Source organism: Budorcas taxicolor, chromosome 2 (assembly GCF_023091745.1).
Source record: "Budorcas taxicolor isolate Tak-1 chromosome 2, Takin1.1, whole genome shotgun sequence".
Lineage (NCBI taxonomy): Eukaryota > Metazoa > Chordata > Mammalia > Artiodactyla > Bovidae > Budorcas > Budorcas taxicolor.
In genome coordinates, this window is record NC_068911.1 from 70,473,729 (window position 1) to 70,490,806 (window position 17,078).

General features: G+C 43.5%; 1 protein-coding gene across 1 annotated transcript in view; it reads right to left on the bottom strand.

Moving 5' to 3' along the window:
• Positions 1-17,078, bottom strand: part of MYO3B (myosin IIIB) — a 427,435-nt gene that overhangs the window by 381,875 nt on the left and 28,482 nt on the right. The window contains 1 exon segment of the mRNA XM_052652976.1: positions 10,299-10,444. Coding sequence (XP_052508936.1) covers positions 10,299-10,444 — 146 coding nt within the window.

The window sequence follows — 17,078 nt, forward strand, 5'->3', positions numbered from 1 at the left end:
ACTGGAGTCTCTGGTGGTGGTGCCCAGGCACTGGTATTTTTCAAAGCTCCCAGGGGATTCTAAGCTGTATTTAGGACTAAGGATCTCTGTGCTGGGTGAGACTTGCTGCTTAGGGAATGGCTCCAGCCCTGCAGTTGTTGACGACTCACATTCCTCTTTATTGGTACCCATGGAGTGTAGGGAGGGTGCTGAAGGAAACAGTTTACACGGGCCTTGTTATCTTGAGTGCAAAACATTCTGCTTAAGTTTGGTGCCATTTGTGTGCCCCACCCCCAGAAGTGAAAGGATGGACTGATGACAAAGCAGGAACGGAACTAAGTGTCTGAATCCCAGTTTGAAATGCCAGCTTCAGCTCTGCTAGAGTTCTGCCAGGGTAGGACTCTCTTGTGGCAATTTGAGTGTGGTGCCCATCCTTCCAAAGGAGTTCTGATTGGGATGGAGCCAGTGTGGGGGCGGTGTTTGTTCTGACTTTCAAGCCTCATGTTAATCATGAAAGACTGTCTCACTGTTTGACCTACTGAACTTATACCCCAACTAAGGTCATTTTCCACCCGCTCATTCTCAAGCCATGGGTCTCTCGGTCTATACAGCTCACCAGAGTTTCCAAGTTTACTTATTTGTTAGAGAATCCCATTGTTCTTGGTGACAGAGGTCTTTGGGGAATTCCAAGTCTGGCATTCAGCATACCAGCTACCCTTCAGTGAATGTGATCAATAGGCTAATGTCCTCCAACTTGTTACACACTTTAAAACATTCAGCAGACAGGATGGTCAGCAGACAGCCCTACCCAAGGCCTCCAGGACTTCCCACCATGGTGACGCTGACTGCATCACCCAATGCTCCTCAATATATACATCCTTCCTGGGTTGTGACCCATCACCACTACCATCCTCCAGCCTGCGTTTGTCCATCTTGGCCACGAAAACATCACAACAGATTTTAACCTAAGGGCAATATTACACGTATATTCTGTCTGAAACAGCCCCTATTTGCATTTGTCTTGCAGTAATACCAAACCACAACATTAGCTGGACATGGCTCATTTTTAGTGAACCCAGCTAATTCATAATGATCACAGATTTCTCTTCACAGAATTCTCTCTCACAGAATTCATAGGCTATTCAAAGAAAAAAGAACCTTAGTAATTAGCCCAGGATAAAATCAAGCTCACCAGGTAGTCATCTGCAGGTCCTGCTTTCTTGACTTTTTTGAAGAACTGAAGCACATTCTCCCTTTCCACTCTTCCAGCACTGTTCCAGTCCTCCAGAATTCTTCCAAGATCACTGTCAGTAGATGGGCAGCCTCATCTGCTCAGTCCCTGGGGTATCACTCCTCCTAGCTGAGAAACCTGAACTCATCTGGAGCAACGAAGTGCTCTCCTTACAATCCCTTCACATGGCTTGGGTTTCCATCTCCCATTGCCAATGCTTTTAGCCTTTCCAGTCTGGACTGGAAAAAAAAATCATTCCCAGTCTTGACAGAGCCCTCACTATTGTCCCTTTACGTAGGGACATGAAATTACTAGAACATGGGGGGAGGTTGTACCTACCAAGAGGGTTAAAGGGAGCTGCGGAGGGAGGCAACCAAGCCCCCATGACACAACTCAGCCACCAAGTACAAAGCTGCCACCAAGATGAAGCTGAGAGGAAGGGAAAGCCCTGCGGCCTCAGTTCTCAGAGGATGACAGAATCACCACTCACTGTAGACACAGTGAGAGAGGGGACCAAGGCCAGCTCTGCTCCCAAGGGCCAGTCCTGACATCACATTCATGGGTATACATGGGGACGGGGTGGGGGTGCGGGGGTCCACGTCTCTTAGAAGTGTGGCTGTCAACAAAGGAATTGTGATAATGGATACTCACAGCAGAGTCCCTCAGGTAGAGGCAGTGGAAGTATTAACGGTAAGGATTTATTGAGAAACCAGTCTTCATTCTCAATTTCCCATATAATCATCAATAAATCAATTCGCTAAACTTTCAAATGATTGATCTCATAGGTAGCCCTTTTGAAGAGAAGGTTTCAACTTCTAAGCTACAAGGGAAAGCAAATTTCTCACAATATAAATACTCTTTTGAGGTTTTGTTCTTTGATAGCATCCAGCAAAAATGGAATGCTTTCTATATACTGTCCTAAGCAATTTACATTCATTAACTGCTCACAACAACTCTATCAGGCTAATATAGCCTCAGTCGTACCTCCATTTTATAGAGGAAGAAATTGAGGAGCAGAGACAAGTGGCTTGGTCAAGTCCGTACACTTTGAAAGTAGTAGAGCTGGTATTTGAACTCATGCGGGCTGACTGCAGAACACTGGCGTAAATGGATTGTAAAAACAGCCCAATTTTCCACCCGTCCCTGTAGCTCTATAGGGAAGCCTATCACAATGTGAGAAGAGTCCTGGCCAGCCTGCTAGATGATGAGAAAGCACACACAGCAGAGCCAAGTCATCCTAGACCAGCCAGCCCCCAACCAAATCCCGAGCTGACCACAGGAAGCAGGCATGAGGAAGCCCAGCCAGCAGCCACTCAAGAACCCAGACTTATGAGAACTAATAAGTGATTGTACAATTAAGTTTGGGGGTGGTTTGTTACCTACCAGCAGATAACTGACACAAACATCAATGCTTGACCACTACCCTACATTTTCTTTCTTAAGACCCTGGCTTCACCTGATTTCAGGACTTTTCAGGAAAAGACAGCTGCAGCTGTAATGAGCCTTCATTTTACCACCTTATCACTGTTCATCCTTGTGCTGCCCCTGCCCTACTACTATGCCAACCCGTAAAGACAGTCCATCTAACTATTCTTCATCACCTTTACTCCTGCTTCCCCACTCCCTGGAATCAAGAGGAAATGAGGGTGCCACAAACCCTTCAGCACTATTTCAAGTTCTGTTGCCTTGCCTGCCCTCTTTGCCCATCTCTCCACCATTTAGAAGCTAAGTGGGAATTAGCCAAAGTGACTGGGGCTGAAATAATGAGATCAGAGTCAGGAGGGAGAGAGCTTGGATAGGGTTCAAAGCCAACACCTCTCATTCTCCAGCCTTTCCCTCCTCTCCAGGTGGGCTTCCTCTCCACAGGGATGGGGACCAGCACTCCCTGGAGGCATGCTCTTGCTTTGCCACCTGATCTCCAGATGAAACCCTGCAAAGATGAAATTTCCCTGTCTGCCAGGAGTCAGGAGGGGCAGCAAGCTGCACCTCCACAGGAACTAACAGCCCCAACTGCTCAACTCAAATTAAAAAAAGAGTTTGGAAACATGTTCCACTGGGGGCATTTCTGCCAGCTGCCTCCAGCTACTCTGTTCTCAAGGTAATGGAGAGGATATAGGAAGGAGGGCACTCCCAAGATATCCTGAGAGGTAGGGGCCACAATCCACTAAAATGGGACTAGAAATCTCCCAACAAAGAAAAAGAGGCATAAAAGACTATTGTTTTTCTATTGGAGTATTTTTTTAACTTATTTTTGCTCTTAGGCACTCAATAAATGCTAAATGATGCTAATTCTCCTAGCTCTTTCTGCTATAGGAGTGAAGCCTGGATTGTGAGGGTTCGTTGATCAGAGGGCCAATAGCTAAGAGACCTGGGTTGATGAAGAGAAACCAAAGTTCCCGCGGGGTAAACCCAGCCTTACTGTGCCGTTAAACACCCACCCCCCTAACTCATTACATTCTAACAATAGTTTAGTTTTAATTTCTTTTCCTTATATTTCTCAGCCCTAAGGGAAAATGTCCTGTGACAGTTCTATAATACTGAGACAATTACTGGTGACTCAGGACTCCCTGCTGCCTCTACAGCATCTCACAGCTGAGGAGCTGGGTTGCCACCCATGTGGGAACAATTGGGTCTGTGAATTAGGAAAATCAGAATTAAAGGAATCTTTACCTTTTAAAAATGATGGGCATTTGATGAAATTAGATGAAAATTCAGCCCAAGGAATGTATTTCAGAACAGGAGCCAGCTGCAGGCGTTGAGACGCTGAGGAAATCTGTCTCAGAGGCTCCCGCTTTCTCAGTCCCTTCTCTTTGTCTTGTTGTTTTTTTTTTTTTTGCTGTTTGACTTCTGCCCATTTTACCTCTGCCAGTGAATGGAGCAGTGAATGGAATGTAAAACCATGTTCTCTTCAGGCAAAAAAAAAAAAAAAAGAAAAAATCCTATCTTATTCATCTTGCACTTCAAGCACTCATCCCAAGCCTGACTTAGCAAGAACCAAGTTAGAGATGTCCTGGGTTGGAGGGCATGGTCCATCCCTAATTTCCAGCAGACTGTGTTCCAAAGCACTCTTGTGAATGCATCGTTTAGAGCATGGAAAGTATTTTTTCCCATAAGCATGAAGCTTAAGACACAGGCTGTCCTCGGACTCAATTATAAAACTCAAAACTGGCCACGAGTCTGATAACACTCCAAGAGTGAGAACTTCAGTTGTTTTATTGCCTCCTCCCAAATAACCACTTAAAAGTTTCCATGAGAAAATGCATTCCAAAGCAGGATGCCAGGAACAGATTTCTGTTTCCTCCACAACCAAAGTGAGGCTTTCCTACTGAAAAAACAAGAGGCCAATGAAGGGGAGGAGATGCTACTGGAAGCAGCCGTGATGGTCACGGCAGGCCCAGGCTTTACAAGGAGCACGGAATGGGGTGGGAACGACTGGGCACCAGCAACGACAACCTGAAATGCTGCTCTGCTTTTATGTAATACGTGTTCTTCAATTCTTTAGTTCAAACACTGGCCTTAAGTGTTCTAAATCAGGAACTAGAAGGCAGAGGAGTTTGGAGAGGGGAGGGATTTCCGGTTTGGGAGTCATTAATCACTGAACCAAGGAGGGCTGTGCTCCCCTGTGATGACACTTGATTTCTGTCCTTCAGTTCCTTGACTGACACACTGATGCTAATAAAATTTTAACTCTCAGGATTCCTCTGTCAGTTTGAAATGGGAGCATGGAGAAGGAAGGCAGACTGTAAGCTTCTTAAAGACTGGGATATCGTTTTCATTTATTTTTTCCAGTGTAAAATTTTATTCAAGTCAAATATATGTAACCCAGGAACGGTCTCTCAGAAAGCTCCAAAAACAGTTCCCTCTTATTCTTTTCTTTATACTCCAGCCCCCTCAGTGCTGAAATCACAATCCATTAATAAATAAATACAACTTAAGAAAGGGCTTTAACTTTTCAAAGCAGTTGCAAAAATGGGAGGTCTTTGGAGTCAAACTTTACAGATTGAAATCATTTTCCCTCCACTGGTGCGCGGGAGCAGGGCTTTCTCCCTGGAATTCCAGTTTTCTCCTCTAGAATAAAGGGGTGATAGCATGTACCTCAAGGCAATGGCACCCCATTCCAGTACTCTTGCCTGGAAAATCCCATGGATGGAGGAGCTTGGTAGGCTACAGTCCATGGGGTCGCAAAGAGTCGGACACGACTGAGCGACTTCACTTTCACTTTTCACTTTCATGCATTGGAGAAGGCAATGGCAACCCACTCCAGTGTTCTTGCCTGGAGAATCCCAGGGACGGGGGAGCCTGGTGCGCTGCCGTCTATGGGGTCGCACAGAGTCGGACATGACTGAAGCGACTTAGCAGCAGCAGCAGCATCCACCTCAAGGGTCACTGTGGGAACTGAACACATTTGCTTTTGTGAATAGCATAGCATTGTGCCTGCCACATTGATGGCACTCAATAAATCTAAGCTAGGGCTTTCCAGGTGGCTCAGTGGTAAAAAAAAGAAAAAAAAATCTGCCTGCCAATGCAGAAGCCACGGGAGCTGTGGGTTTGATCCCTGAATCAGGAAGATCCCCTGGAGGAGGAAATGGCGCCCCACTCCAGCATTCTTGCCGGGATAATCCCATGGACAGAGAAGCCTGGTGGGCTGCAGACCATGGGGTCACAAAGCTGGACACGACTAAGTGACTCACGCATGCGAATAAAATTTAGACAAGGATCTTGAGATGAAATCACCCTAAATTAGAATGCGGCCTAAATTCAATGATGGGTGTCCTCACCAGTCAGACAGAAAAGAAAAATACACAGAGTCAGTGAAGAAAGCCATGTGAAAATGGAGGCAGAGATTTCAGAGATGCTGCCACAAACTAAGGAACCCCAGGAGCCGCAGAATCTGGAAGTGGCAGAAAGGATTCTCCTCTAGGGCCTGCAGATGGAGCAGGGCTCTGCTGACATCCTGATTTCGGACATCTGGCTTCTAGAACTGGGAGAGAATACATTTCTTTCATGTTAAGACACCAGGTTTGCGGTAATTTGTTGTGGCAGCCCTCAGAAACTAATATAGCTGGGGACAGTTTGGAACAATCTAAATTTGGTGAGGAAAACAAGCCTGTATGTAAATTGGAATTATCATGAGTTCTGTTCCCAAATTGTGTACTAGAAGATAACTCCTCTTTAGGAAGGAAAAGTCACTGGCTTCAGGGACTGGAATGTTCAAGCCATTCTGTCTCATTCACTCTCAGACAAGCACATTTCTGCTGGGAATCTTAAAGGCACTCTGCATTTTCCCCCAGGAATGCAATGGAAGCTCTCAGTGTGCAGTAAGACTCCGCACAGATTCAGCTGCTGCTGCTGCTGCTAAGTTGCTTCAGTCGTGTCTGACTCTGTGTGACCCCATAGAAGGCAGCCCACCAGGCTCCCCCGTCCCTGGGATTCTCCAGGCAAGAATACTGGAGTGGCTTGCCATTTCCTTCTCCAATGCATGGAAGTGAAAAGTGAAAGTGAAGTCGCTCAGTTGTGTCCGACCCACAGCAACTGCATGGACTGTAGCCTACCAGGCTCCTCTGTCCATGGGATTTTCCAGGCAAGAGTACTGGAGTGGGTTGCCATTGCCTTCTCCGAGATTCAGCTGCTATCTGGCTCCAGTAAACTGGCCAATGACAGGGCTCTTAGTCCTCATCCAGTAAACGCACCCACACTGGTCCCCACTGCCTCCCTGCCCCCATCTGTGGAGGTCAAAGAGGTCATTAGCAGAAGACTCCAAGCTAAGGAAAGATACCTGGTTGCCAAGAAAGGTACGCAATTGTACATTTCTCCCAGCTCCATGGGTTCTTGCAAATACATCTATGAAGTAGAGCTCCTTTTAAGTGGAAAATCTATCCAGGTCATCTGCAAGATCCTTCTAAGCCTTTGGAATTCTGCAGGAGTCCTCAGGAGAGAATCGTGAGAGAGAGGTTGTCAAACCCACTGATGCCTAGAGAAACAGTTTTCCTTCTTTTCCTCTCCTCTAACTCCTGGAGAAAAATAGCAGCAGACAGCAGAGGCTGTCAGAGAGGGGTGACTTTTTTGGAGAAAAGGCATTAGACAAGATGACACATGCTGACAAGTTCAGCAAACAGTGGCTGCTCTGCCAATCAGCAGATAATTTCTGTGTGTTTGCAGTGAAGGAAAGATTGCAAGTCATGTCGTGATCAGAGACAGGTCACAAATACCCCACGTGTCATCTTCTAAAGTGAAGGTCAAAAGAAAGGGAGAGGTGCGTGGAGGCAGAGAGCAGAAAGCAGGAGGCCCCTGTTCAGGCAAATCAAGCACAGCCAGGCAGACCTCGCCTGTTTTCTGACAAAGCCCAGGAACCCCAGTAATCACCTGTTCCGTTGACATCTGAGGCTCCCTCCTCACATGTAACCAGCACTGTGTTAAGTCCCAAGTCCTTTATCACTCACAAAAGTCACTCCTTCCCTGACTCGGGGCAGGTTTTCTTTTCTTCCTTTACTTGGTAATTTACTCAATTTATTTCCAATTGGAGAAAGGTGTAGACAAGAGGCAGGTAAGAAAGGCCACACACAGTACCCTGGCCCCCAAGAGCACTCTGCAATGGACTTCATTGTTTAATTGAAGAGAAGAGAGCTCCAGAACACCGACAACACTCATAACCAAAGAGGAAGGAAAACATTCTGAAACCAAATAGATTCAAAGGATTTTTGTCGTTACTTGCCATTAGCTTTAGGAAAAGAAATGCTGAGATAGAATGAGAGCCCCATGAAACACACAGGTAGATAACCTGAGTGCCTATCTAAAATGTGTAAATATTAAATTTCTCCATCACAGAAGTTTTCTGAGGAAAGGATACTGTTTTTACCACCCAAGATTAAGAGGATAAACACATGTGCATACACACACACACAAACACACTTGGCAATCTACAACCCTTCCTAAGAAAATTGTGTAATTCCAGTTAACAAGATACTTTTCAAGTAAAATCTTGGTGAGTATAAAAAGCTATGCAGTAATTATAAACATGCTACATTAAAAAAAACAAAAAAACAAAAACAAAAACAAAAAACCTCCATCCTTCCTGTCCAAAAATGTCAAGCTGGCCATTAAGGCTGTGATAAAGGCGAGTGTCGAGCACACGTAATCACACTGAAGGCCAGCTAACCAGCTAGTGTTGACATTCCCTAGTTCAATCTGATTCATCACTTGCACAGGAACCAAGAGATGGTGAAAGGGCCAGTGGTTACACCAGGAGGAAAGAAAGCTTCAGTCTACTTTGGGATAAGGATCCGTGTCATTCCTAAGATCCTTTTTTAGCTATTCACCTGTTTCTGAAGTTTGCCCTGTCCTGAGGCAAGTTAGTGGGAGGCTTGGTTATTTGTGCTTCAGATCTGGAAGCTTCTCCCAAGACAGAAGAAGGGAGGGGAGTGAGAGTATAAAAGTTATTAGAGAGCAGAGGTTTGGCTGGGCACAGAAGCAAACTAGGGGAGTCACTGGAGATAAAGGGTCTATTAAACACACACACATTCACGTGTGTGTGTACCCATGCACACTCACACACACTTTCAAAGCTGCCTCATATTTATCACCCTATGAAATTTTTGAACATTTGGTCTGTATACAAATGCACATCAAAAAAAGACAGAAACATATCCAAGTAGATGATAGCCTATTGAAAGTACATATGTCTTGCTAATCAGAAAAGTGAAAGTGTTAGTCTCTCAGTTGTATCTGACTCCGCGGCCCCATGGACTGTAGCCCCCCAGGCTCCTCTGTCCACAGGATTCTCCAGGCAAGAATACTGGAGTGGGATGCCACTTCCTTCTCCAAGCTAATCAGAAACCACACCTTAATTCTGGTAATTGAGAAATTATGTGGCTACAGTAAATAAAGAGTAAGCCATTTGTAAAAAATCAAAACACACATATAAATTATTCCAGATACCATCTATCATTTTCTGACATATTACTTTACACAATACTGTTTTGGGGTCCTGCATTCTTACATTATTTTGAACATTCATCAGACCATTCATTTAAAAAGCCAGGAGCTTTGTCTTAAATCATCTGGACTTGTTTTTATACTCTGGAAAAGTTAAAAAGACCAACTCTGACTTGGTTGGGAATCATTTTGGAAGTAATGGTGGGTGGTTGTTCACATCTGGACTAGGTATAAAACGATAACATTATGGAGAGGAATGCCACAGAGCCTCATCTGCATATAAATAGGCTTAATCAGAAATGCAAATTGCAATCAGGAGAAATTTTTAAAGGCTGTGATAGCAGTGTGATTGTGCAGATAAGGAAAGGTTAACACTTGTATTGTCATAGCAGTTAAATGGCTCCCAGCCAGCCAGAGCCTTCCTTTGCAAGAGAAATATGAAAGGGACAAAGCTTTCAAGCTGCAACATGCCTGCGTGGAGCTCCCAGATAGCTTCATTTTCTGTAACTAGTGCCTCGCCAAACATCAGCCCTATTCTGATGAAAGACAACCAACAAACCTCTTGTACAAAACCCTAATGAATATAGACAATAAAAAATATATTGGCATTTAAATACCCTTCAAACAGACCTCTTTCAGCACCATTTCCCACTGAGACAGAAATAAAGAGTTAGAGAGAAAATCATGACTGATGTAACATTTTTCAAAAATTTTTTAGTGCTGGTACACATTTTTTTTCATCCCTAAATTTTTCAGCATACTGGAGAAAGAGTCTAACTGAAAAAAAAAAAAAAAAAAAGACCAGATATGATTATATCATTTAAAAAGAAAACACTAGTATTTAGACAGTACTTAAGCCAAAGCTGCATTTTTAGTCTTGCCATGCAAAGCCTAAAAAATCAACATCTCAGAAAAACTGGAGTACTGAAAATATGCGATTGTTACAACACACTCCTATTATTTTTGGAATATGTTGTCTTTCAGGAAACCTATTCCCCCGTCCCCCGTGCCGACCCCCGCCGCCCCCTTAAGAGAAATACATTTTACAATCAGGCTTTCACTGGTTTGGAGAGAAACTGTTTACCAACTATTTATTATCCTAACGAGCCTCGTTCCCAAAGCACTAATGAGCCAAGAGCGCCATCTTGTGTCCTACCTTGGAATCTTAAAGAGCGTTTTCACAGGATGCATGTCAAAGAGGGGAGGATCTCCGTCCCCCAGTTCAATAGCTGTGATCCCCAAGGACCAGACGTCACAGCGAGCGTCATAGGAAGAGTCATACTGCTGCTCACAAGCAATGACCTACCAGACAAAAGCAGGACATAACACGTCAACCCCACTGACACCTCAGATGCCCCAGAAGGCCCTTGGCCAGCCTGAGCCCCCTTCTCAGTTTCCTGGCTATACTGATACTGAATTTCAGTAATAACAAAAGGTCCATTTTCTAGGTCTTATTTGTGTGACTGATTTATCATCGGATATGTTCATTCATTTTTAAAATGTATGAATTCAGTTCAATAAACGTGCGCTGAACCCTGTCGATACCAAGGAGAGTGTCAGGGGAGGCACAAGGGTGAATACCTCCCCACACCCACCCTGACACCCTTCAAGTGTCAGGCTTTGTCTATATCCTTCATCTCGTTACCAGCTGCTGATTCAACCGTGAGGAGCAGCTGCTCTCGAAGATGCCTGTCTCTTGCGCCTCCTGTGCCAAGTCCCTAGGAGTGTGGTACCGGAGCAGGAAGCTTTCGGAAGACTGATGTGGTCAACTTAAAATAGAAACCACTCCCTCGCATTCTCTTTTTCCAAGGAAATCTGCCCCCCTCCTCAGACCCCAACTGGTTTATGTTTCCACCCAGCTGCTGCTTCAGGGATTAGCCCAACTGGGTACCGGAGAAGGGGAACCAGAAAATGCCCTTGGGCTTGTCATTGGTTTGAAGAGTTTGGAACCTTGTGGGAAAGTATTTTCTATCAGCTTTTTGAGTTAGCAGGGAAAGCTCTACACTTAGACTCTGGTGGGTATCACAATGGGCCTGGGAGAAGGCAGGGGTGGGCCGGAGCATGTGCCGGGACCAAAAGCTCCAGTTTAACCTGAAATCTGCCTCCTTGACCTAGGATAACCCATGATTATGAGAAGATGGGAGACTTTTACAGTTTGAACCTGTGTTGGTCCAAACAGCCTATGAGGTGGACATACAGCATCACTGGCCAAAGGGACGGGCCTCCTTGCCCTCTTAGGCCATCAGAAGGTCTTTGAGTAAGATGGACCAACTGGTGGGGAGGAGAGGAGTAACAGATCTGGCTTACACATTAGCAGGAGCCTTCTGGCTACTGTGCTGAGGGTACATTAATAAGACACACGAGTACAAGAAGCAAAACCAGTTAAAGATGCTACTGCAGGAATCCAAACTAGAGACAGTGAGAAATAATCAGATTTTGATAATATAATTGTGAAGGTAGCGTCAATTGGATTTGCTGAATGGGGCTTATAAGAAAGGAGTCCAGCATTTTTAACCTGGGCAATTCCAGAATGGAACTGGTGTTTAATGAGACGGGGAAGACAGTGGTAGAAGCAGGTTTGGGTTGAACACCATGTGTTCCTCTGGGGACATTCTAAGTCTGAGATTACTGTAAGAATTCCAAATGAAGAATTTATTTTTAGCTAGGTAAGACTCAGACTTCTGACCTAGAGAATAAACATGTCTTGTTTAAAGCCACTAAATGTGTGATAATGTTATGTCAGTGACAGAAACCTAATCCACCTTTTCTCTGCCAGACCCAGCTCACTGGTCTCACGATGCCAGGTGAACGTGCCCACCTTACCCGAGACCTGGTCTCCGGCTTTTATAATTGTCCTCTACCCTTTTCCTTTTCCTCTGATTTCTGAACTAAACAGCCCTTTTCCATGTACCTGTATCCTTGGCCTGGGATGGATCCCAGCCCCATGCTCTGAACAGACTCGCCTGCCACAGAAGGATACATTTAACACATTAAAAGGATACTTTCAACACATTATTTTCAAATGTGCATTCAAACTCAAGTTCAAATAATTCCAATTTTGGAAGCAGAGGCCGTTCCATTGTCCCCCCAAGACCTCACTTTCATCACCTCAATCAGGTGAGAAACTACATTATTTTAAAAGATCTCCAGAGAAGGCTATTTAACACCTTCCTTTTCAGAGATGACATTTCCAAATATGTGAGACAAACATAATTTTAGACCTATCAATCAGCAAGTAGTTCACCATTCTTATACATTCCTGTGAAGAAAAGAGAAATAGGGCTGTATCCTCCAACAAGAGCTATGGCTGAGTGAAATTTAAAGTGAACCTGTAAGAAATTAAATAGCAATCTATGACACTTATAAATGTCCTAAGCCAGTACATACTAGCATGTCTAATAAAGGATGCAGGCTTCAAAAGCTTGGGATATTAGAGGGAGACCAATTCAGGCCAACCAAGATAATGAAAAGTAGCTAGTGTCCTTAGTCGGCAACTTCCAGGAAGAAATTCTAATTGACTTCTAGCCATCTCGAATGGGATACAGAAGGCAATTCCAAGAACCTGTCTAAAGGTGGGAATGGACATATCCTATCGTTTCTCAAGTGCTGTTACAAAATATTCAAAACGTTTATCTGGTTTTCACTTCTCTTCACAGACAGACACATACGATCTTCAGCTCAGTTTGATTAATAGAAGAGCATCCTTTGGCCAGATTATCTTCCCTAAACTCAGCTAGCAATGTGACAAAGGAATTTAAGCTTAGCTTTCTAAAGAAAGTCTATAGAAAATTTCTGTAGTAAAATAACTCACAAATAATTATTAAGTACTGATGAGCCAGCATGGTCCTAGGTAGGCACACAATCACTCTGTGAGACAGGTACTATTACTACCTGTAGTAGGCATGGGAATTGAGATATAGCACAGTTAAATAGCTTCCCCAGGGCCCATAGCTAGTCATGGTCAGGGACAGAATTTGATCCCAGGCAGAGGAGAGACATCTAAACATCATAATATGATAAGTACTCTAAATAATAAAGGTTATCAAGGAACCTGAATTATCAGCATCTGTACTCATATGTTAACCAAACTAACCACGTTTTTGAGATTTGTTTCATCTAAAGTCCCGTGTCTTCAGAGAGAGTCTCTCTTGCCTTTTCTCTTTACTGAGTTATGTGTGATGGGATTCAAAGAAGAGGTTACATCGCTGATGGCAGGTCAACACATCCTGGAACTGTATTCCTATCAATCCAACATCAAAGTCTGCAACTGTTTCTTTAGGAGAAAAAGCAATTTCATTCTCCTTAGCTCAGCATTCTCCTTATCTCCAGGTATAACAAAACTGAGTTAAGAAGGCTTAGATAGTCAATTGGTCTTGCCCCCAGGAGAACGTGACCTCTCAAAGAGCTCTCTGGATCACTTGTTACAATGCTCCACAAAGAAAAATGTGAATGGCAGTGGCAATTAAGTGCACTGTCCTGGGACCAGGTTTCCCAGGTTCTGTAAGTCATGTTAAAGGGGTGAAGAGAGGGGAGTTTGAAATGGCATTGGCCACAGGCCCATGACCCCAAACGCCTCATCCTCTTCCATCCTTCCACCTCAGCTCTGCTGCCCCCAGGAGGAGACATACTTGAGGCAAGTGTATGCTCTCCCTTACATCAAGACTTTGCTTCAATCACAGGAGTATAAATGATGTTGGTGGCAGTGGAATGAGGAATATAGAACAGGTGAGAGAGAAAAAAAAATAAAACAACAACAAAAAAAAGAACAGGTGAGAGAGTTCAAGGGAAGACTTGCAGGACTTGGGAGGCTAGGGAAAGGGGCACACCAAGGAAGACTAACATAAGACCTGGGTGACCAGGAGAATGATGGTACCATTCACAGAACAGGGAAGTCAGGAAGAAGACATCAGTTTTGTAGGCAGTATAGCAAGTTCAAATTGAGTCTATCTAAGTTCTCTGCCTAACTAGGTACAGAAAAGTCATGCTCTTGGAAAAAAAGTGTGCTCTTGGAAAATTTTTTCCCCTGTGTAGATTCAATAAGAAAAACAAAATTCCATCAGGATCAGAAACAGAATATACTAAAGGGTAACAATGAAACAGCAATGTGCTTTTAGTGACTACATAGAATTTTATGTTACAGTAAATATATCTTATATTTCACAACTCTATAGACTTTAATCTTCCTATTGTTGGTTGCCAACACAACTAGTCAAAGTTTGTAGTTTGAACACACAATTATAAGTACCAGAAGCAGATGCAAGGTTGTATATCATGAACTTTAACAAACTGGGATATTTCTCTTAATCTAGTATTGTGAATAGAAAAACTGCTAATGAATGTAAATTCTACAAAGTAAGAATTCTCTGTAGTTGATTTTAGAGTCTCACAAGCATGTTCACATGAAGAAGGTATGTCTTCTGGAATGTTTCACATGATGTGTATGTAAGTGCATCTGGCAAAAGCTAAGAGCATAGAGTTAACTGAATTAAAGAGAGTTCTACAGCAATATTTGCTAATGACCTATAGGCTCCAAGATTAAAATGCTGATTCATTGGGTCTCAGTAAGTTTCAGGATGTATAAATTCCTACAAACTTCTACATAGTCACCTTTAACAACCTTCCACTCTTCCGCATGATATCAGTGAGTGTTTATACTGCTTCTGAGTTTTAATGAGTAGTTTTATCCATTTAGTGTTCATCTATCATTAGCCACATCACTTCTTCTAGGTTTTAAAGGGGCCAGTCTTACGATCTCATCAAAGTGACCCCTGAAGTAAACAGAAGTAACACAGGGTGAGGATTATGTCTTATCTTTCTTCCTTCCCCAACCATATCAATTTGTGGCACTCATCAGAGAAGCTATGCTGAAAAACTTTTGGATTGGAATCAGAAATTCTGAACTCCATTAGTCACTAGCTGGGTCCCTCTGATCAAGTCCTCTGAAAATTTTGAGCTGAGGGTTCTTTAGTTATAGTGATCTCACTTTCTAGATCTATAAAATGGCAAGGTAGGGATGAATAATCTCTAGTATCCCTTCCAGCTCTAATATACTGACTTCATGATTTCAAAATAAGTGGTTTCAGGGTATCTCAAAATGAGAGGCTAACTTCTGTATGCAAATTACTTATCAAACAGTAGATTACTCTGGGGTATAAACCAGATGACTAGAATTTTGAGTGGATTGTATTGCCAATATTTGGTAGAAGGTATTAAGGTCTATGAAAAGATGTTGGTTGCTGTGATAATGCCTCCGTTAAGGAAGATAAGCTTCAGCAACACAGCAGTTGTTTGGATGCTGGTTAATGGAGCATGTCCACGTTCCTACCTTGAAATGCAACCTTATGACTTTTCTGATACACTTAGACTATATTGATGCTTATTTTAGGAAGGGGAAAGACACTAATGCTCAGATTTCTGGCAATATCTAAGCAGTAACAATCTCAGTGCTCAATACCAATACCTATTCTACCCAGAGATGGGCTACAGCTTCTGAAATGTTGGTCATTACCACCTGGGCTACCCCAAAACTTCTTTCTGGAGGGAGCTGAGGACAAGAAATACGTTTTCACTATAGTTTAGTTCTACTGGTCTTTGTTGTCAGTTTTCTTTGTTTGGGTAGTTCTCGCTAGACTTCTTTAAGCTAATAAGTTCCAACAAGACTCTAGGTCACTCCCTCCTGCCCTCTCTTAAAGGAGTTTATAGGGTGAAACTGTACCTACAGTTTGATAACACAACCACTTTGACACATATCATTTCCTTATCCATCCCAGGGCATGGTCCACTGAGTTCTGTTGAGGAGGCTGGCCCTTTCTTTAGCCATGAGCTGGAGAAAACTATGAAAAACTCTGGGACTGTGAAAAGATTCGGCCCTCTGGCGGTTGCAAAAAGGTCCCAGACCCAGGCATCTTCATCTTGGTTTTGCGACCTTCTCACTGGATAATTTTAGCAAATTATTTAATCTCCTTGTATCTCTTCTTCCTGTGCAAACCAAGCAACCCCTTCCCCCTGGGTATGGTCTGAAGAACTGCTTAGGGAAATGCTGATTACCTAGCTTTCTCTATGGTACCATAATGTTAGTAGTGGATATCACCGGGTCATAGATGCTTCAGTTCAGTTCAGTCGCTCAGTCGTGTCCGACTCTTTGCGACCCCATGAATCTCAGCACGCCAGGCCTCCCTGTCCATCACCAACTCCCAGAGTTCACTCAGACTCACGTCCATCGAGTCAGTGTTGCCATCCAGCCATCTCATCCTCTGTCATCCCCTTCTTCTCCTGCCCCCAATCCCTCCCAGCATCAAAGTCTTTCCCAATGAGTCAGCTCTTCGCATGAGGTGGCCAAAGTACTGGAGTTTCTGCTTTAGCATCATTCCTTCCAAAGAAAACCCACATGGGTAATATATATTTTATTGATTTACTTCTATAAGACTGTCTACATTTTCTAAAATGTCTACAGGGAACACAAATTATTTCTATAACAAAAAAGAACAAATTTTGTCTGTTTTTCTGTCTTGAAAATGTAAATAAGTATTGGAAAATTTGCCTTGATCTTCAAAAGGGTGTGGTTACTTCCTCAGGGGTATGTATTGGCTGTGGGGATTCTTCATCAGCAAGGTGACAGGTTAAAGGTGATGTCTTGGTTGTAAAACTAGGGTCACTCAAGTTTAAAAAGAGTTCTCTTCTCAACCATACCCCTTTCTGTTGTAAGCACAAGATGAGGCATAGTACTTTGATACTCTCAGGGCACCACAGTCCCACGGAATGCCCATGATTACAGTTTCATTTCCACCTCGACCAAGAGTAGGGCTTACGGGTAAAGTTCCCTAAACAGGGGTGAGACCTACCCTCTATCTTTGCAGAAAGACTTGAGCTATAATAACCTGAGAGAACAGTCTCTCCTTATCTCAATATCTTCATTATCTGGGAAGAGTATCTGTAT